Raw genomic sequence first — 21,592 nt, forward strand, 5'->3', positions numbered from 1 at the left:
ATCATGTTTTGTTATCGAAAAAATACACACACACACAGTTATCAAACATTTTGGATGTTAACCCAATCTTTCTTTCTTTTTTGTTGTTGGTAGAAGTTTGTCATATTTTTTTCCTGGAATGGTTTCTAATCTGGTTTTCAATCTTTAATGCTACTCCTTTTGATGTTTAAAATGAGAAAAACAAGAAGAAAAAGATAAAAACTGAATTCACCAGAATACCATATTGTTTTTTTTTGCCAACCTTATTCTTCTTATTCCAACTCTATATCGACAGAATTTCGATTTTCTTTTTGATAAAAAAAATTTTTCATTTCAATTCGCCTATCTTTGTTCTGATTCTGTGTTCGGCATTTAATTTCCTATTTTTTTCTTCACTTTTCTCAACAAAGATGATATAGGAACTTCAAAGGAACCAATCATCATCAGAATTTAATGCTGTTTATATTGGAAAATATTTTCAATTGAAATTTTCGTTTTCAATAAATTCAATATTCAGAATTTTCTATAGAATTTCTTGTTTTGATTATCATCATCAAATCGAATGAAAATAATGAAAACTTGTACAATTTGCATAAATGATAAGAGCTATGTGATTAGCAAAATAGAAAAAAACACACACACACACACACACACCGAGAGAAACAACAGGATTCTATATATTTTTTCATTATTGAAAATGAAAAATTAAAAAAATAATAATCCATTTTTTTCTCCAAATGATGATGGCGCCATTGATGATGAATTTTTCAATTTTCATTTTAAAATTTTTTTTGGTTTCTCCTGAACAACCAAGTGCCATCTTTTCTTTTCAAATTGAAATGTTCAATGTTTGTGATGATGAAGATTTGAAAAATTTAATTTTTCTTTTTTTTCATGGAAAAACAAACAAATAAATTAACAACCGGATTTATGAAGTAACGTTTTTTATGAAAAGAACTGGAAGTAAACAAAAAAAACTACATCCAATTTTCAATTTCTCAATAACGACTTAAATCATAATCGTTGATAATGATCATATCATATCATCAAATGACCAAGTTATCAATAATGATGGAAAACAAAAAATCTCATCCAATAAAAACCCAAAAAGATTTTCATTTGGGAAAAAATAATTTTTCAATTATTATTCCTTTTGTCTGTCTGTTTGTTATCCAGTTTCCTCTCACTTTCTTTTCATTTCATTTTGTATCCACAAAAATGTCCATTAATTTTAACGCTATTGTTTTCTTCGATTCTTTCTTTGTTTCTTTTTTTTTTTTGTTACTTTTATTCGAAAGAATATATTTTTATATTCAATGAATTTGATTAGATATTGGTTTCTTTCATTCATCAATTTCATTTCATTCATTCAAAGTTATTCCTTTCTTTTTTTGTTCATTTCCATTGAAATTGGTTATTATTCTTATTATTATTATGATGATGATGATTGCTGGGGAAAAAGAAAAAAGAAATTGGATTCCAAGATTTCCAATTGTTTTTGGCACACACACACACACACACACACACAAGTATCCAGAATCGAGTACCAACACGCATTCGTATTCAAAGAATAAAAGAATGACTGAAGAATATAGTTGAAAATCCAAGGAATTAGAAATATACTAACTGAATAACAAAAAAAACCAAACGAAAATAATCAAGACTTGAGCAGCGACCCGATAACAAAAATCGAGCAGCAATACAAAAAAACAATTGTCAATGAAAATGTGTATGAAAAGAATCATGCGTCGTATAAGTTGATCAAAAGAAAGAAAGAAAGAATACTGGATTGAATCCAAATGGATTCAATGTTATATAATGTTAATGATGATGATGATGATGATGGAACAATTGTAAATGTTATGAACCTTAATATAGTTATATCTACAAAAAATATCATCATCAACATCAACATGAGCATATATATGAATTGAGGCTGTTTGGTTGTTTTGTTTGGATCTAGGTCTGTTATTTAATGACCTATTCTTATTTGTGTTTTTTTCATTCAATAATCCTCGTTGTTGTTTTTGTTTTTTGTTGTTATTTGATTTGATTCATTATGTTGATGTTGATGATGTTTGAAAACACTGTAAACGAGCAATATGTTTGATTGATTGAAATTTTTTTTTTTTGTTCATTTCTCGATTTTGCAAAAAAAAAAAGTTTTAAAATTATCAACCTGAATTTTGACCAGAAAATTTTCTTTAAAAAAATTGTTAATAATTTACGGCCAAAAACAAATAAACTTAATAATGGATTATGATAGTAGTGGAACATATTCAATACAGGCTATAAATGTCAATAACAATAATAGCCAATCATCAAATTCATTTCAATATCCGGTTATATTGAATAATGCCGGTATACCATCATCACCATTATCCAACAATAATCATTTTATATTACCACCACATCAACAACAACAACAAAATCCATTATCATCTGGATCATCACATGTTCATAATAATAATAATAATAATCATAATCATCATCATTTGAATAATAATCCAAATCATTATCATGGTAAACATTGTTGTTTTTTTTGTTGTTGGTTGTTTAAAGTAAAATATGTAATGTTTTGTTATCATTTCAGGTGTGGATATTGATACGGCTACTATTGTTTCGATTGCATCCTCATGTATTATACTGATTTCAGGATGTATAGCTGTCGTTTGTTTGATGTATGTTTACAACAACAGCAGCGAAAATTTCCAAATGGAACAGAATTAATGTTTTGTTTTTTTTCCAATATTATTATTATTATAGAATGTACATGAAAAAAACCGATATGTTATATCGTTCAAGAACCTGTGCTAAATGTGGTGCTCATGTTGCTCATCCAACAAATGTATCAATACCAGGAAATTTACTAACAAATAATATACAAGAAACGGATTCTGATCTACCTGCAGGTACACCAATTTCAATACGAAGTGAAAATGTTGTACGATCGGCTGAAAGAGCCGAACATGTAGCTAAAGTTATAAATTATCAAATGGCAGCCAAATCACAACCAAATTTAGCCAAAGAAATTGATTCGATTGTTATCTATAGAGGAATGACAAATAATGGCCAACAACAACAACAACAAGCGTTACAACAAACATCCAAGCAGCAACAACAACAACAACAACCATCTTTAACAACGGCAAAATCAGCCACAAATGATCAGATTCATAATCAAACGGTTGCACAAAATACAAATACATGTTTAGATTTTTTAACCGATGCATTTAAAAATGAAACTAAAACAAGTTTCATTGAAGATGATGAAGCAGCACCATATGCTACATTTAATTTACCTGGTTTTGAAAGTGATTCAAAAATTAGTGATACATATGAAACATTTGCGGCAAAATTTTCCGAACCACCATATATGTTATTGAAAAAAGGTATTGAATGTCCACCACAATATGCCGATTCTATTGATTGTAAATTAAGAATATTAGAAAATATTGATAAAAATAATATTGATCCAATTTATCAATCAAATGTATTAAGTCATTATCATTCAATTGCATCATGTGGTTCATCAAATCAAGATGAATTAATTCGTGCATATGAATTTGGTAATGAACAGAAACAAAAATTATTACAATTACAAGATGAATTTATTAAACAATTGGCAAATGAAAATAATGATTCAATAATAGCTAAACAAGAAACAATTTATAGATCAATACCGATTAGTGATCATGAATCGCCAACTGATCCTGGTAAAAAATTTTGTTCCCCGTCATTTTCAAATTTTCAAAATTATTAATTGTTTTTGTTTTTTGTCCGTTCGCAGGTATAAGAGAATTTACAAAATCACCACCAAAACCGAATGAAAAACGACAAGGTATCGTATTTCATCATCAACCAACCGTAGCGGATATATTGAAAATGTCACAACAACTTATTGATTCAAAAGAATTTAGTGCCAAAACGTAAATTAATAATTTTTGAATATTTTATTTGTTTTATTTTTTTCTTATGCATTTTCATTTGAATTTTCAGATCATTAACACATCAACAACCCGAAGAAATATCATCAAATGAAACAAGTAAAAGTTTATCATCATTAAAAGCTTCAAGTGGTGGTATAGATGATGATGATGATGATTCGACACCATCCGGTGGTAGTGAACTAGGTAATGATGAAGCATCATCATCAACACCTACACCGGAAAATTTAACAACCGACGATCAACAACAACAATCACAGCCACAACAACAACAATTATTGGTTGATAATAAAAAAAATTTTGGTGCAATTTCACGGGATCGTAGCCGTAATCCATCATGGGCTAATTATACAACCAGTACGTCGAATAAATCAACAAAATTATAGAAAAAAATGAATTTTTTTATATAAATAAATAAGCAAATTAAACGTTTGTATGAAGACTAGGGTCATGTCAAAACTAATCTCAATATTATGATTTTTTGGTGCTTTTTTTTTGTTTTCCTATAGTGAAATCAAATACAGTTTTGGCTATACCAACATCATCGTTACAACAACCAACGATATATCATCAAAATCAACAACAACAACAACAACAGGCAAATCTAAACAAACGTGCCTTCGTGACTATTCCGGACATGGCAACAGGAAAAGAATTTTCTTCGGTCAAAATTGATGATGATGATGATGAGGATGATGATATTGTTGACGACGACGATGATGGTGATGATGAAGATGAAGATGATGTTGATCCAATAAAAAAACATATTGAAATGAAAGAAGGTCTTTCCAGTGATGATTATGATGATATAATTATGGCAACAATGAATAATAATTCGATGAATATCATCGATTTGGATAATAAAACAAAAACAATAATGACAAATGATGAAAATCATATAGATTCATCCATATTATCTAGAAATTATGGAAAAACAACAAATAAATCACCAACAACATTATTGGATAGTATTGCTCAACATATGAAACAAACATATGGTAGTTATGATTATCATCCAATTGATACAACATCGAATCATCATATGAATATTATAATGGATAATAATAAACATCAACAACAACAACAACAACAAGATATATTTGCATTAACAAAATCATCATATGAAGATAATTTATCATTATTGCTGGCTGCAGAAGCTGAATCATTATCATCATCAGTCAACATTATTAATGACAATAATAATCATCAGAATCGTTTAGATAATAATCAGAATGTTTTCAACAACAACAAAAACAATGATAATTATCATCAACAACAAAAACAACAGCAACAACAATTTGTTTCGTTAAATAAATGTTGTTCTTCACCGAATGAAAAAATAATCACTACATCGAAATCAGGTATATAACTAATGGGGGGAAAAATAGATAGTTTAGTAAATTTTAGTTATTTTTTGTAGCGGAACGGAATTAATTAATGAAAATTTTTTTTTCCTAATTCTTTTCTAAACTCTTTTTTGGTTTCTTTTTTTTTCTTGATTATTTCTGAAGAAATTACCAAAGATTCCTTAAATAATCATCAAATCGATAGTAAAAAATTAAAGATAACATCGGAAATTGATTGCTGAATTTGAAATGATTTGAAGAAATTTAAAAAAAAATGTGATATTACATTCATAACATTGAACTATTGATTGATTTTTAAATTTTTCAACAACAAAAAACGCACATACACACTTTTACATTTGATTGATTGATTCTGTTGATGATTATCCATGTTCAATATATAAAACAAACAATTTTTTTTGTTCTGATTTTGATTAATTGTTTTTCATCATCATCTTATTGTTTATTGTTAGCCACTTTTTAATTTTCTTCAGTTGTTGTTGTTGTCGTCATTGCTCTTGTGTTTCTATTCATCATTCATCTTGTCATTGATGATTTTTAACAAATTCCACCCGCCCAGTAGTTTTGAAAAATTCTGCAAATGACAAACGATGTCGACAACAATATATAATTATGATAATAATAATAAAATTATTTGTTTCAAAAAAATTGATTTTTGTTCTTGTTGTTTTGTTTAACCCAAAAATATCTCTTTTCTTTTGTTGAAAATTTTAAAAGTGAAATAATTTCCAATTTACATAATGTGTTTATATCATTCGGGATTGGCTTCGATCTTCTTATTTTCTCCTTTTTTTGATGTTTTTCATTGATTAGTTGTGAAATTTGAACCTATTTTTTTTTGTTTGTCAGTATTACAAATTTGTCATTCATGAAATAATCTATAAATGTGAATCGAAGAGATATCCACTTACAGTACCGAAAATCTATTCATTCATCTGAATCCCAAATGTGGAAACAATAGCAGCAGCATTAGAAAATAAAATGGCCATATGAATCATAATGATAATAATGCAGAAGAACAAATGAATCAAATGTTGTAAGTTTGTTCTCTTATCTCCTGGAATCGGATCCAAAATTCATTCATGATCTAATAACAACAACAAATTGTATTACAAATTTTTATTCATTTATACAACATTGATCTAGTTACTTACTTACTAATAATTCTCCTGGTCTGTCTCTTTCCCTTTTCAATTGACAAAGAAAATCTGTATTCACAGTTACAGTATCACACCATTATTATCGAGGTTTTTTCGTTGTTGTTCTGTTTTTTTTTTTTGTTGTTTTGTTTTGGAACAAAACAATGTTAGAAACCTAATGGGTATGGGAACATGAATGAAAGGAAAAAAATCATTTTCAATGCCCCATGATGATGATGATGATGATGATGAACGGCAATGGGCAGCAGGCAACAACAAATGGCCCGAAAAAAATAAAGCATGTCGAATCTCGTATTACAAAAACTTTATGATAATGCAACAACTGAAGAAGAAAAAAGAAAAATAAAAGATTTATTATGCTAAGAGTATAACGGTGTTTATCGTCATCATCATCATCATCATTCACATTGTCGAACAAAACAAGAAAAAAGAAAATAAAAGTATCACCGACCGATCACAAATGATATATATCTACACTTTCACCGAACGATGATTATGATGATGACACAAGTCGGTTCCATTCATTTGATACTTACAATACTAATCATCATCAAACAAAAAGTCATCAAACCGTAATAGAGTCGATTTTGGATCTTTTTTTTCTCGTTAAAATACGCGTGTTATGTGAATGAATATAAATTTGAAATCTGAAAAATGTTTGATAAAAACAAACTTTGTTCACAATAATCAACGATTTTATATGTCACATCGTTCATTTCGTTTGGTTTGAGTTTTTTTTCACCAGAAAAAAAATATTTTTCGGAAATATGTGATTTTCGTTTGGTTTCATTCGATTTGACTCGATGACGTTTCCAATTGATGTCAAAACAAAGCTTAAAATCCAAAAAAAAATTTCAAATCGGATATAGTGAACACTTAAAAATAACATTTGAAATTGAAACAAAACTAAACACAACAATAAACAAACAAACAAACAAAAATGATGAATAAAACCGGAAACTGATGATGACCAATACCCAAAGAACGATTGTTTGTTTTGACATTTTTGTTTTGCGAATCCTCATTTATAGTAAGGTTGAAAAGGGTCTTTTTTTTGAAAATTTTTGCATTATTCGTATCCAATTTCATGAAAAGGCATTATTCATTTCTGCATTTTTGTTTTGTTTCATTTGTTGGTTTGTTGGTTGGTGTGTCATTCAACCAAATCAAAAAACAAAACAAAAAAAAAAACAAAATTACATGTCATTCAACCTGGCTTTGTTTATCGTTTGTGTGTGTTACCTGATCACGGTAACCATTCGAATACTCAAATCGGATATATGTTCGATTCAATGATTCGAATGTTTTTTTTATTCGAATTCAATAATAGGATTATACACATATAATGTAACCATTTAATTTTCAATTTTGAAATCATTTTAATCAGCGAAAATTTCCCAAAAAAAATTTGTTTGCGTTCAGCTTTTTTCAGTTTTGCCTTTTCGAGCAAAATATTCTGGTGCATCGATATATCAGAAAAAACAAATCGATAGGGAAAAAAACAAACAGAACAAAATAAATTGCCCTTTGGCCCTTGAATTGTAAATATAGAGACAACAAAAAAAAAGAAAAAGTAAATATTTCAGAATAATCATCGAGTCCCGAATACTTTAGCACAAATAAATATTTTCATTCGTTCTTTGTTGGAAAAAAAAAGAGAAAACATCACCATATTTACATTGTTTTGTGTTTGTATGTGACCGTTTTATAATGAACAAACAAATGGAGAGAGAAAAAGAGAAACGATGTTTTTTCTTTCTTTTGGTTACCATGGATTCATTATAATCATCATTATAATGGATGGATCATTTCAGTTTTATGTTTTCTTTTTTTTCTCCTGCTAATCCAACCAAACACAGCAACAATAATGTTATCCACAAAAAAAAACAGCTTGTATTCTATGGAAACAAGGTGTTTTTTCTCCAACGTTATGAGCACTTGATGATGTCCAATTATCATTATCAACAACGACGACGACGATGATGATGATGACGCGACTCACCTTTTACAAGTAATGTAATGTTGCATTGATCATGCACATTGTACAACAACAAAATGTTGCATCAAATTGTGGAAAAAAAATCATTCATATTTTGCTACTTTTCGTGTAAATGATTTTTTTTTCAACAAGTCAAAATTTTTTTTTCTTTTTCTGATAAACATTGTTTTGTGACCCTTGACCACACACATATATGTAAACACACAAAGTCTATTTACACATATCCGGCCTAGTTGAACTCAAAATGGTAAACATTTTTTATTAGTTTTTTCTGGTTGAACAGAAGGTAAATAAATAAATAAAAAAAATCAAATTTATTTACCGTAAATACCGACAAAATACACTTATAAATGAAACCTGTGTGAGTGTTTTGTTTTTTTCTGCTTTTGTTGTTTATTAAATCGAGACGAAGAAAAAACAACAATTCATAAAACCAAACAAACCTTTATACTTTTTTTTTCGTTTTGGTTTGGTTTGGTTTGGTTTGGTTGTATAATACCTACACCATCTGTGTGAATGATATTTGATTTGCTCGATGTATGTACACATGGATGATAGTGGTGGTTGATTGGTTGGTTGGTGTGGCAACCGACCAAACATCATGAAATGTCCGGATAAATAAAAAAACAGCCGAGCATTGAGAGAAAGAAAGAGAACAAATTGAATCAAATACAATCCGATCCGATTCGACTTTTTTTTTTTGTTGTTTTCGTTGTCGAAACTTGATTCAATGACCGATTACATCCCATTTTTGTCGTCGTCGTCATCATCGTCATCATCATCATTATCGTTGAACAAAAAGAATCAAAAAAAAAAAAAAAAAACAAGAAAATCTACCTACTACTCTCCATCTCTCTCTCTCTCTCTCTCTCTCTCTCTCTCTCTCTCTCTCTCTCTCTCTCTCTCTCTCTCTCTCTCTCTCTCTCTCCTATCCAATTCATTCGTTCTGTCCTTTCTGCTTGTTCACTTGTAATGATGATGATGATGATGAATATAGAATGAAAATTTTTTTTATTGCGCTTTTTTCGGGGCCATACGATGTGGTGGTTTTGGTCGAATATAATGATCGTCGAATGGTTTAGTTTTTCATTTTGATTCGAATGGTTTAGGTCGTCAAACGACTCTTTTTTTTCCTATTTCGACTTTTTTCTCACTACTGATTTACGTTTTCAAGATTTTTCTTCATTTCATTTCGTTTCTACATTTAATAATGATGATTGTTGTTATTTGGTTGTTGTGTTTTGATCATCATCAAAAATGATGATGATCATAATCATTGCTTTTCTACCTATTTCCACCGGTGTTTAAAGTTTTTTTTTGGTTACAAATTTAATCAGTTTTTTTAAGTTTTAAACAATCAAATCGATGGTTAGCGTGGTGGATCATCATCATCATCATTATGAAATAGAAATTTCAAAAATAAAAGATTTCCAAAAATAAAAACATTCATTTTATTGAATGAATGAATGATTGATTGATTGATTGATTGAATCAATTTCATTTTCAATCTTTCATTCCCAGAAATTACTGCCATCATTCATATCGATTTTTGCATTCGAATCATTATCTGTCGTCTGTTAACAACCTATTTCGAATATTTCCTCAAACTTTTTTTTTTTAAATGAATCATCATCATCATCGAATCATCAATTAATAATTGACAAAAATCGATATGTTTTAATGATGATCATCATTGTGTAACAAATAAATGGACAACACACAACTGTTGCTCGGATTGTTTGTATATTTGATATAACAGAATAACGTTTGCCTGACGGTGTGTGTGACGCATTTGTTTTTCTAAAAGATTTATCGTTCAAAACGGCCATTATTGCAGCCATATTTTTCAATGGGATTTTCCAAAGAAAAAGTTTTTTTCTGATTCAAATTTTCGTCACATTTTTTCAAAGATAATCATCATCAGTTTTGTAGTTTTGAAATTCAAAAAATTGAAAATAAAAATGTGATAAATCTCCAGTGTGTGTGTGTGCGTGTTAAATTTGATTGAAAATATCCTCTTCACTCAATTCTTGATCATCATTTTCATTGCTGTCATCAACTTTGTAAAATTGTTTCTTTTTTAACAGTGAAATTTCCTGCTTCCTGAAAATATCGTTTTTGTCAAACAAACCAACAAACAAACCAGCTTAATGAATAAAAAAATGCAATTAATAAACAGAATCATGTCATCCACACATCAACACTTGATGATGACTATTTCAAATATTTTAATTGGTAAGAATTTTTTAAAACAGCCAAAAACAACGACAGAATTTTTAAAATTTTCTCTAATTTTTTGAATCAAAAATGAAGCTCATCTCATAATATTCAATGGTCTCATTTTTGTTGATTGTCAACAACAACAACAACAACCACAACAACAGTATAGTTTAAAAATCTATCCAAATGTTGGATCATTATCAAAACCATCGAATCAAAAATTTGTTATTACATGTAAAGGACAAGGTGGTGATTCAAATTTATTTTCCGATCTTTATTGGTTTACACCGAAAAATGAAGAAATTAATCCAATGTAAATGTTGTTTTTTAAAGGGAAATTTGAACTTGATTTTTGAAATTATTTTTTCATAGATTTTTAGAACGACATCCAGAATTCAAAACAATCAATCGTGATGGTAATCTATTTCTTAGTTTTGATAATCCTAAACCAGAACTGAGTGGTATTTATAAATGTCGTGGTCTATTACAAAATTCTGAATCACTTGAAAGTCAAATTAATGTCAATATTTATGGTATGTGTGTTTGTGTTTGACAAAGTCAAAAACGAAAACAAAAATTCAAATTCTTTTACTAATTAATTATTGAAAATAACACAGAGGATGTAACATGGGATCATTGTCCTGAAATACAATATCTAATCAAAGGAAATGTTGGTGAAAGAATTAATTGTCGTGCTAGTGCCAATCCAAAACCAAATGGTAATTGAATTTTTGAATTTTTTTTTTTAAATTTTAATTTTGTAATTTTATCATTTTTTTAAAAAAAGTTATATGGACAAAAGAAGGAAGACAATTGGATAGTAATCCAAGATATTTAATCAATTCCAGTGGTATAATCATAAAAGATCCAATTACTGATGATGATGGAGGTAAAGTGTTAAAAATTTTTTTTCAAATCAAATGAAATGAAAAACAACCAGAAAATCAGTCATAACAATATTTTCCTTTGTTTGTTTGTCTATCTATCTATCAATATATAAGGTTTGTTTCAAGTAAGCGCATTAGTAACCGAAACAGGATCAACACAGGAAAAACGAATTACCGTACAAATCTATTGTAAGTAAATGAATGAATGTTTCATTTTCCTATTAATAATAATAATTGGACTGGAAAATTTTAAATTTTTTTGAATTTTGATTTTCATTATTTTCTATCAATTTTCAACGGTCACAACATGTAGCACGGCCAATGGTCGAAAAAATATCCGAACCACGTTTCGGTATTGAAAATGAACAAATGTATGTTTTTTTTTGGATTTTGAATCGCTTCATTGATTATCAATTGAAATTTTTTCCTTTAGTGAATTGAATTGTGAAGCGTCCGGTGTTCCACAACCATTATACACCTGGTTGGATAATAATCGAAGTATGTTCCTCTTTTATCTTGTTTGACTGTCTGTCTTTTTCAATTTCAATAAAATTCTAATTTGATTTTAAATTTCGTTTTCGCCAACAAAAAAAAATTCAATTTTAAAAGGAAATTTAAGTTCAGTTGGTGGTTATGCTGTGGATCGTAATACCGGTACGATTATAATTAATCGATTGAAAAAACATGAAGATGAAGGAAATTTTACCTGTATTGCTGAAAGTAAGTGTTTTGAAATTGTTTCATGAAATAGAACTGATTTTTGTTTATTTTTGGCACGTCATTTTATTACAATTTGCAATTAAAGATTCGGCAGGTAAAAGTGAAAAATCAACAAATTTACGTGTATATCAACGACCTGAAATAAAAAGTTTTCGTAATGAAAGTTATGATCAATATCAACGTTCATATTTAGAATGTCGTGTGATTGGAATACCAATACCAATGATTACTATACGTAAAAATGGTCTAACACGTCCATTTATACATGGTGATCCGGGTATTGTATTGGAAGAACGTATGGATAAACATGAAAAAGTTTTAACATTAACCTATTTGAATACGGTAAATAAATGAATGACGGCAATTTTATGTTTGTTTAACTTTTTTTTCTATCATTATTTTCATTATTATTTAGACCAGAGATGATGATGGTCTTTATTATTGCCGGTAAGTAATTTCAAACAACAACAACAAAAACCAATCAAAACCTATTGATAATAACAACAACAATAATTTTCATTTCAGAGCGGAAAATGATGCCGGTTTTGCTGAATTAGTTGGACAGTAAGTTTGGTTGATTTCTTCTCTATTTTGATCGAATAATTAGTCGATCGAAATAGAAAGTAACAGGAAAAAAAAATCTAATCATCTTTTTTTTGTCTTCTTTTTTTTTAAAGTTTGGAAGTAAAATTCAGTCCAAACATGTCATTGACTCCAATGACCAATGGTAAATAGATTTTCCACACACCACACACATTTCCATTAACTCTTTTATTTCTTCTTTAATCATTCATGCATTCATTTTCAAAAAAAGTCAAAACCTGGGATAATCGACCAGTCAATAGTAAGTTTTTTTGATAAATTTTTTTTTGTTGAAAACTTTAAATTTTTTCTCATTAATGTTCAATAGTGACTTGTATTGCCGAAGCAATACCAAATGCAACAATAAAATGGTATAAAAATGGTTATGAAATTTTCGATAATGATGTATATCGTCAACAATTATCGGCCGATGGTATTAGTAAATTATTTATTACACCAACAAAATCTATCTATGATGAACGTATGTTTGATAGTATCTATTAATTTTAAAACATTTAATTGAAAACCAATTTTTTCTCCTTGTTATTTTTTCACACACAAAAACACATTTACACACACACACACACACACACAGAGGTATTTGGTATATATCGATGTGAAGCAACAAATTCATTGGGAAAAAATTATATCAATATACAATTGGATCGTGCAACTGTTCCGGGTTTAGTAAATGATATAAAAATTATCGATATAGCTCCAACACAGATTAGATTTAAAATTTATAATGATCTTTTTGATGGTGGTATGCCAATCAAAAAATTACATATTGTTTATTATGAAAAATATGATCAATTTGATCATCAAACCAAAGAGCTTCCATTTTCAAAATTAGAAAATGATTATATTATTGATAAACTTAAACCATTTACAATTTATTCATTTCGTTTTGCTGCCGAAAATGAAGTTGGTAAAGGACAATTTGGCCAAGAACGACAAATACAAACAAAAGCTGAAACTAAACCAGATAAACCGGAATTTCATAATCTTCCATTTGATATTATAAATCGTGATGAAATTATATCACCATATCCACATAAGTAATGATAATTGTTTTTTAATTGTGTTTTTTTCATTAATTTGATTTTCCATTTTTGTTTAGATTTACAGTTATGTGGAACGTAAGTTTAGAATTGTTTTTTTTCAAATTTTATTCATTTTAAAATTTCAATGAAACAGATGCCACCCGATAATGGTCGACCTATCGAATATTTTGAAATTCGACATTATCCAATTCTTCGTACAGAATTTGGTTTTACACCATTACATGAACCAATTATTAGTAAAATATCTGTTTATCATGATGAAATGTAAGTTTATTGTTCGAACACAAGGTTTTTTTTCATTCATTTAATAATCGATTATTGATTCATTTTTTCAGGACATCAAAAACATTGACCAAATTAAAATCCGATTCATATTATCGTGTCGAATTACGAGCATATAATTCATTAGGTTTTTCCGAACCATCAAGTATTATATTCAAAACACCGCTATCAGATTTTCCCGATCAAGATTATTCAATGGATGAATTAAATGAAGGAAAATTATCATTTCCACTTGGCATTATGGCCGCATTCATTATGATATTTGTCATATTGATTTTAATTATTATGGATCTGGTATTTTATTGGTAAGTGAATCCTGATAATGAAAAAATGAATGCATTCAACAAAATGAATTTTTTTTTCTTATCACCTTTTTACACAAAAAAAAGTCGATACAAAGTTGGTGTAATCTATTTTCTACGTACACATGTTTGTAATATTAATACTGATGATCAAAATAAACTGAATAATATGATGGTTGCCAATATGGATGACAAGTAAGTGTTGCTTTTTAAAAAACAAATTAAAAGGAAATTAAAATCATTATGAGAATCCCTCAAATTCATCAATTATCATCAACAACTTGATGCCAAAAATTTTAGTCCAAAATATCAATCCAGAAATATAGTCAACACAAATAATCGACCAACTGTGATCGATACGACGACGACGACGACGGCGAATGGTAGACAAATTGAAGTTGATAATCCAGCATTCGAGTAAGAAATGATTGTTTGTTTTCTTCCCCTATATATTAACACCGGGGTGTTTGGTTTGTTTTGGTTCTGGGATGAAAATCAATTTCGAATGCATGAATTTTTTTTCTGGGTCAAATGAATTGATGGGATTTTCTATTCGGCTATTTAGAGACAACACAATGCATGCAACAATATCCTAATTCTTTCTTTCTTTATCTTTTTTTCTCCCAACAAAAATTCTATGTTAAACAAAAATGGAAACGGTACTTTCATTTGCACGAATTTTCTAAAATATTTTCCCAATACTAAAAGTAGTAGTAGTAATGGTTATGCAACCAAATCACCAAATGGTGAAAATACAACATTGCTAACCAATAATAATCATAATCATAATAATAATCCAAATGGGTAATCAATGAAAAAAATAAGCGAAATTTTCTATCAAATTTTATTAATTTTAATTTTTTCTGAAATTTTAGTGAACGAGAAAGATTCGAACAACATCAACGACAACAGATGAGAAGGGATCAAGATAGTGTGGTTTAATCGACAACAACAACAACAAAAATCAACGACCTTAAATCGATATCCGATCAATATCGCTCTGTGTGTCTCATGATGATCTGCCAATGCCAATTTTTTCATGTTTTTTTTCGTTATCATTTTTTTTACTTTTGTAATTCACCCTTGTCACATTTTTTTCGGTTTTTTTTCATTGATTGTAAATAATTTTTTTTCTTTTTCATAAAATAAATCCAATCAAATTTATTAATTTTCGAAAATAACATCAAGTGTTTTTTTTTCTTCATTAAAATATATTTACACTTTGAAAAAAAGGATTATTTGATTGGTTTTGATTGTATGTACAGAAAATTGATGCCAAATGTCATTGATATTGATCGATGAATCTCATGAATTTCATATGACAGAATTTAAGCGAATAAAATGAAACAAAAAACCATCCATACCACAAGGCCATACAGGTGTGTGATGGTTTAGTTTCGAATATGATGATCCCCCAAAAAAATCTGTTTTGAACAGATTAAACCATAGGTTCTTCTTTGTATTGAATTCTATTCTCTTCAATATCGGTTAAACGTCTTTTTAATCTTTCAACATCCGAACTAAAGTTGATGAATGTAGCCAAAAGTTAAAAAAATGACAATTAAAAAATTTAAAATAATTAAATTAAAAAAAAATTACCGTAATGAAATATTTTCAGCACGTAAATCTCGAATATATTTAACTGTTTTAGCCAATATACCACCTTTTGATTGACCTTGTTTAGTACGATCAGTTGCACAATCAGGTACCTCTTTAGATAATTCATAAATCCAATCATTGATTTTATCACGACGTCTACGTTCAATTTCACGATGTGTCATTCGTCGTTTTTGATCGACTAAATTTTTTGTTGTTGTAAATGTTTCACCTATTATTATCATTTTTTATATAATACTATTTAATAAAAATGTTGATTCAAATTAGAATCATATTCATACCTTTTTTTACAAACGAATTTTGATTATTATTATTATTATTGTTATTATTATTGTTTGGATTTGAAGGTACCATAACCAATATTTGTGGATTACTTGTTGCCGATGCTGTAGTTTGTACCAATGTTGCTGAATTTAAAAAAATTAATTAATCAATATGATTATTGAACGGAATAAAAAACTTACAATTCGATGGATTTAGATTGACCACTCTGTACGAAACTTGTGGATTAGATTTTGTCTGTATTACAATGTTGGTTACATCTGATCAAGATAAATTTGTAATCAATTAGGTTTTTTTGCCTAATCCATTTAATCTATGAAACATACCATTCGATTGTACAGATGTAGCAATATTATTCGTGGATTTCAGTACATTTGATTCGGTTTTTACTAATTGAAACGAAAAATACATTCAAATTATGGATTGATTAAGGAAAATTTTCGATTCGTATTACCATTAGGTGATTGTGACGATGACCGAGTTTTAATCATTTTACGTACCGGACTATTATTGAAAATAATTAAATTATCTTTTTTACAAACAAACAGAAAATTTTTTGACAAATTGTCAAAAATTCAATACCTTTTTGAATCCATATCTGTTTGAATTAAACCTGAAAAATAAAACAGAAACAGAACACAACAAAACAACAATTTTTTCACTTGTAACAATAACAATATTTTCAATTGATTGATTTTCTTTTTAAATTTTTAATGAAGAAAATACCCAAAATAAAAAATATTTGATAAAACCGTCGAGGTCATGTGATGTGTGTGCAAATGTATGTAAATATGATACGTGTTTTTCTTTCGTTTATACACAATGCAAAGCAAAACAAAACAAAACAGCCGAACGTTCGAACGAGTCAGGTGCCTGTGTGTATATCCATGATATTCATTCAGATTTATACTTCTCCTCCATAGCCTAGGTGCTATATATCCCCTGTATATATACACAATATACATGATGTATATAAATTTACCCCTTTTTCCTCCCTTTATGATCTATTCAAAAATGACGTTTGTCAATTTAATTATTATTGTTGTTGTTGTGGGTGTGCTGTTTGCCGTATTTTTTTTAGTTGTCAATGCGGTGTTTTTTTTTGTTTTGTTTGTTTTTAATTTTTTCTTGTAACATTAAATTGATAGAATTTCAAAAGAAAATTGACCAGAACAAGATTCTGATTTGGTTCCTTTCTTTTTCCACTCCAAAATTCCTCTCAAAATTGATGTAATAATTTTTTTTTGTTCTTTCTGTTATCAATGATGAAATAATACATCCTGACAGAGGAAATACATTCACTAAAAAAAACAAACAACAACAACAAAAAAGTTTTTCAGATTTATTTTTTGTTCTTTTGCCTTCATTCGTTTTCTGGATTTTCATTTTTGGATGCAAATGACAAAAAATTGCACAATTTTTTTTTGCTAAAATTCGTTTTTTTTATCAGTTCAAAACATTCATAGTTTCTAAAGTTGTTTTTGTTGTTTCTGTTTGTCATAAGATAGAATCGTAAGAAATCCAATTAAACATCAACATAATGACAAATTAATTCTTTGCTGAAAAAAAATTCTTTGCTTCACCACAACAAACGAATAATTTGTCAAACTGAAAACAAAAATTGTTGTTGTTGTTGTTGAATATATAGCAGAATGTAAAAAAAAGTAGACGTCAAAAGAATTTCACAATTCTTTAATTCTTGTTAAAAACTTGATCTTTTCTTTTTTTCTTTCTTTCATTCATTGCAGATATAAAAAGAAGGATAATTAATCATAAGAATCTTGTCATCATTATTATTGTTGAATGTGACATCAACATTTTTTTTCTGCAAACAAGAACATTTTTTTCGCTTGGAATTTTTAGTGGACTTGGTTTCGAATCAATTTCAAATCGATGGGTAAGTATCATTCGATTCGAATTTTTCATATTTTTTCTGAAAAAAATTTTTTATTCAATCTTCCATAGGCATCTATTTCATCATTTCTTTCTCTCGACAACAACAACAAAATTTTCATCGATGATATAATTTCGAAATCTTTCAATCATCAACATCTGACGATTTTTTTTTTTAAATATCACAAGTTGATAATTTGTATCTCTTTATGGATATTATTATTCAAATTTTTTTTTTGCTTTGTCGAAGATGTTTTTTTTTACTATTGAATAAATCGTGCATACACATGACAATAACAACAACTACGATATATAATTGAAGTGTATTTTTTCAAGATCAGAAATCATTTTTTTAACACTTTGTCACCAAACAATCATAGATAGAAAACAAGTTATTTATGGTATCTTCCATCGGCAGTGTGTGTGTGTGTAGGTTGTTCACAAAACAGCAAAACAAAAAAATCTATATTTGTCCTCGAAATAACTTTCTTCTTCTTTTTTCATTCATTCATTCATTCACTCACTTTCTTTCTCTTTATGATGTTTTGTGCCTAATTGAATTATTATTTCAAATCAAATGATGATTTATGACAATTCAATGATAAAGTGAGAGATAGAGAGATTAAAAACAACTGAGTGATTAGAAGAAAAAAAAATGCACCGAAAAAAAATCTGACAAAACCAAACAAGCAGAAAAAAATCATTGTTGTTTTTCAGACATCTCTAATAAATAAATAAATAATGGAAACAACAACAGCAACAAGCATTCAAAATACCAACAACATCAACAACGATAGTGGCAATGATACTAATAATAACGGTAATATTGCCATGTCAACTGCTGCTGCTGCTGCTGCATCATTATCATCATCATCAAATATTGCCGCAATAGATACAATCAATGTAATGGAAACTATTGCCGCAAATGATATAGCTGCTACGAATAATAATAATAATACCATCCATACACCAAATCATCATCAACAACATCATCATCATAATACTCCTTCGCCTAATCCTCATCATCATCATACGCATCCACACCATCATCATCATCATCATCGCCATCAGCAACAACAACTTACAAATCATCAAAATAATAATATGGCTATCATCGATAGTAACACTAACAACATCAACACCACCACCACAATAACAACAACAACATTAACAACATCATCATCAGCAGACAACACTATTAGCCATGTCATTATTAATAGTGGTGGTATAAATAATGATCAAAATCAACCACAATCGAATCCAAATATATATGTGAATAATAATCCTAATAATACGATAGCGATCAATTCGAATACGGTTGTGGTAGTTGCCAATCCGAATGTACCATCACAATCATCATTACCACCGATAACGACTGTGACGAACACATCGTTAGCGACCAATGTTGCATTACCGCCGAAAACATCATTAACAACAGCAACAACAACAACACCAACAACATTAACAACAAATCATAATCAATTAGTGAATAATAATAATAATAATAATAATAATCAACAACAACAACAAACACCAACAACAACAACAGTGGCAAATACTGAAGATACCGAAATGAGACATCGTTTTAAAGTAGTCAAATTAGTTTCATCACAACCATATACACGTGGACGATGGACTTGTTTTGATTATAATGATGAAAATCAAAATACGATCAATATATCGAAACATGTACCGGCTAATAAGATTGCACCAAATGAACAATTGGAACAGTCGGTTTTATTACAAGATCAAAATTGTCAAACAGGTAATAATTCAGGTGGTCAAATAAATTCTGATCAATCAGAAGTGGCAATCGATAATAAAATTGAACAAGCAATGGATCTGGTCAAATCACATTTAATGTTTGCCGTACGTGAAGAAGTTGATGTACTAAAAGAACGTATTAAAGAATTGGAATCCGATATACAGATATTAAAAGCACATGCAACACCGGAAACATTAGCATTATTAAGTAATAATCGTTCAAGTGCCGTTGCCGCTAATGCAGCAGTTGCGGCTGTAGCTACAGCTGCTGCTGCTGCAGCTTCAGCGGCCAATGTCAATGTCAATCCGGTTATTAATAATAATAATACAATGAATAATAATAATAATAACAATTCGGGTATTATGTCGAATAATATAAATGTAAATCCTGATTGAACAAATTTTTTTTTTGGATCAAAAATCATTCTCCAATAACATCCGCCACAATCCTAAATTCTGACTATTCATCATCAATATAACAGGGCAACAACAAATTATCGATGCTGAAATGAATTTTTTTTTAAAATGAACTCTTTGCCTTTCCAAGTAATTCTTTTCTCATTTTTTGGACAACGACGACGACGACAATAAAAACCAACAATTTTATTGACAAATGAGTGATAGGAAGTGTGAAATTTTCTTCTATTTTCTTTTATTTTTCTTCTTCTTTTTTTTTGCCAAAAAATGATTAATTTTTTATAATTATAAAAAAAATTGTAAATCAATGGAATTCTAAAATAAACCATCATTGATAATTCAAAAAACAAAAAAAAACTATTAGTATGATACAATATGATAGTTGTATGTAAATAAATACAAAAAAAAATCACAATTTATTTTAAAATAATAAAGATGAATATATATTGAATTGAATCATTTGGTTTTCTTTTTCTTTTTATGAGATTTTTTCTTCTTTTTATTGATTTTTTCAATAATTTTGTTTTGTTTCTTTTTCATTTTTTTGGATTTTTTCTTTTTATTGGATGATTCATCAGATGATGATGATGAAAATTCTTCGGGATATAATTCTTTATAACCATCATGTCCCCATCGTTCCGGTTGTTTGGATTCGGCATTCACTAATTTTTTCATCCAATTATTTTTATAACTTTTTTTCGAACAAGATTGTTGATTATCACTAGATTCATTATCATCATCAGTATTATTTTGGTTAAATTTTCGTTTATTTACATGGACATTTTGGCGCATTTTCCACATGAGATCTTCTTCTTTTTTCTATAAATAAAAAAAACATAATATTTTAAATGTATTGTATTTATAAATGTAATATACAGACTTTGTTTTGAAAATCTGTAGATTGTATAGTATTTTTAAGTAAATTTTTACCCGCTTTAGAAACATATCTTGACATTACTGAATTTGATTGCATTTTTCATCGACAAATGAAAAGTTTTAATTTTTTTTTCGAAAATACTAAAACATTTTTCTTGATTATGAAATTTCGGCATGATGTTTTTTTTTCGGCCAACAAATTCCACAACAATATCACCGTCAAGTCGATATAGT

The 21,592-nt window shown here is 28.4% G+C and overlaps 5 protein-coding genes and 1 long non-coding RNA gene across 11 annotated transcripts; 3 read left to right on the top strand and 3 right to left on the bottom strand.

Moving 5' to 3' along the window:
* Positions 1-1,805: 1,805 nt before the first annotated feature.
* On the top strand, positions 1,806-10,906 carry LOC113798379 (uncharacterized). 2 transcript variants are annotated; one of them, XR_012847254.1, is made up of 8 exons: positions 1,809-2,502; positions 2,573-2,660; positions 2,746-3,695; positions 3,770-3,908; positions 3,979-4,283; positions 4,436-5,287; positions 10,540-10,687; positions 10,766-10,906. XR_012847254.1 is itself a non-coding variant. In XM_075824793.1 (7 exons), exons 1-7 carry the CDS (start codon positions 2,232-2,234, stop codon positions 5,512-5,514), a joined length of 2,682 nt encoding a protein of 893 aa, XP_075680908.1. In that variant the 5' UTR covers positions 1,806-2,231; the 3' UTR covers positions 5,515-5,569. The 2 variants fall into 2 exon arrangements, 1 of the variants encoding a protein (XP_075680908.1); XM_075824793.1 differs by lacking the exons at positions 10,540-10,687; positions 10,766-10,906 and adding an exon at positions 5,438-5,569 and having other exon boundaries at positions 1,806-2,502.
* LOC142646292 (uncharacterized) lies at positions 5,508-9,227 on the bottom strand. Of its 3 annotated transcripts, none has more exons than XR_012847256.1 (5): positions 8,132-9,227; positions 6,990-7,986; positions 6,448-6,775; positions 6,205-6,380; positions 5,508-6,121 (listed from the first exon to the last, which is right to left on the bottom strand). It is a non-coding gene; the product is annotated as an uncharacterized LOC142646292 (long non-coding RNA). The 3 variants fall into 3 exon arrangements; XR_012847257.1 differs by lacking the exon at positions 8,132-9,227 and having other exon boundaries at positions 6,990-7,561; positions 7,696-8,118; XR_012847255.1 differs by lacking the exon at positions 8,132-9,227 and having other exon boundaries at positions 6,990-8,108.
* On the top strand, positions 10,636-15,690 carry Fas2 (neural cell adhesion molecule fasciclin 2). Its single transcript, XM_027348898.2, has 23 exons — positions 10,636-10,687; positions 10,766-10,985; positions 11,045-11,205; positions 11,290-11,391; positions 11,460-11,561; positions 11,674-11,748; positions 11,873-11,930; positions 11,993-12,057; positions 12,169-12,279; positions 12,365-12,621; positions 12,695-12,726; positions 12,805-12,843; positions 12,957-13,006; positions 13,094-13,123; positions 13,190-13,342; positions 13,457-13,919; positions 13,982-14,000; positions 14,059-14,189; positions 14,261-14,512; positions 14,597-14,704; positions 14,810-14,926; positions 15,221-15,313; positions 15,385-15,690. Exons 1-23 carry the CDS (start codon positions 10,636-10,638, stop codon positions 15,449-15,451), a joined length of 2,757 nt encoding a protein of 918 aa, XP_027204699.2. The 3' UTR covers positions 15,452-15,690.
* Positions 15,552-17,450, bottom strand: LOC113798382 (uncharacterized). 2 transcript variants are annotated; one of them, XM_075824796.1, is made up of 7 exons: positions 16,991-17,450; positions 16,863-16,912; positions 16,735-16,797; positions 16,591-16,668; positions 16,408-16,533; positions 16,109-16,307; positions 15,552-16,029 (listed from the first exon to the last, which is right to left on the bottom strand). In XM_075824796.1, exons 1-7 carry the CDS (start codon positions 17,002-17,004, stop codon positions 15,948-15,950), a joined length of 612 nt encoding a protein of 203 aa, XP_075680911.1. In that variant the 5' UTR covers positions 17,005-17,450; the 3' UTR covers positions 15,552-15,947. The 2 variants fall into 2 exon arrangements, with proteins under 2 accessions (XP_075680911.1, XP_027204709.2); XM_027348908.2 differs by having other exon boundaries at positions 16,109-16,337.
* Positions 17,451-17,505: 55 nt separating this feature from the next.
* On the top strand, positions 17,506-20,583 carry LOC113798381 (uncharacterized). Its single transcript, XM_075824794.1, has 3 exons — positions 17,506-17,638; positions 18,157-18,305; positions 18,374-20,583. The coding sequence occupies exon 3, from the start codon at positions 19,043-19,045 to the stop codon at positions 20,459-20,461; it is 1,419 nt and encodes a 472-aa protein (XP_075680909.1). The 5' UTR covers positions 17,506-17,638; positions 18,157-18,305; positions 18,374-19,042; the 3' UTR covers positions 20,462-20,583.
* Positions 20,584-20,879: 296 nt separating this feature from the next.
* Positions 20,880-21,585, bottom strand: LOC113798383 (uncharacterized protein NKAPD1-like). 2 transcript variants are annotated; one of them, XM_027348909.2, is made up of 2 exons: positions 21,363-21,585; positions 20,880-21,301 (listed from the first exon to the last, which is right to left on the bottom strand). In XM_027348909.2, the coding sequence occupies exons 1-2, from the start codon at positions 21,453-21,455 to the stop codon at positions 20,939-20,941; spliced, it is 456 nt and encodes a 151-aa protein (XP_027204710.1). In that variant the 5' UTR covers positions 21,456-21,585; the 3' UTR covers positions 20,880-20,938. The 2 variants fall into 2 exon arrangements, with proteins under 2 accessions (XP_027204710.1, XP_075680914.1); XM_075824799.1 differs by having other exon boundaries at positions 21,413-21,556.
* Positions 21,586-21,592: the final 7 nt, after the last annotated feature.

Source organism: Dermatophagoides pteronyssinus, unplaced genomic scaffold, assembly GCF_027571235.1.
Source record: "Dermatophagoides pteronyssinus isolate colony J.1.1.1.1 unplaced genomic scaffold, Derpt_VIB-CSIC_2022.12 sq0002, whole genome shotgun sequence".
Taxonomy (NCBI): domain Eukaryota; kingdom Metazoa; phylum Arthropoda; class Arachnida; order Sarcoptiformes; family Pyroglyphidae; genus Dermatophagoides; species Dermatophagoides pteronyssinus.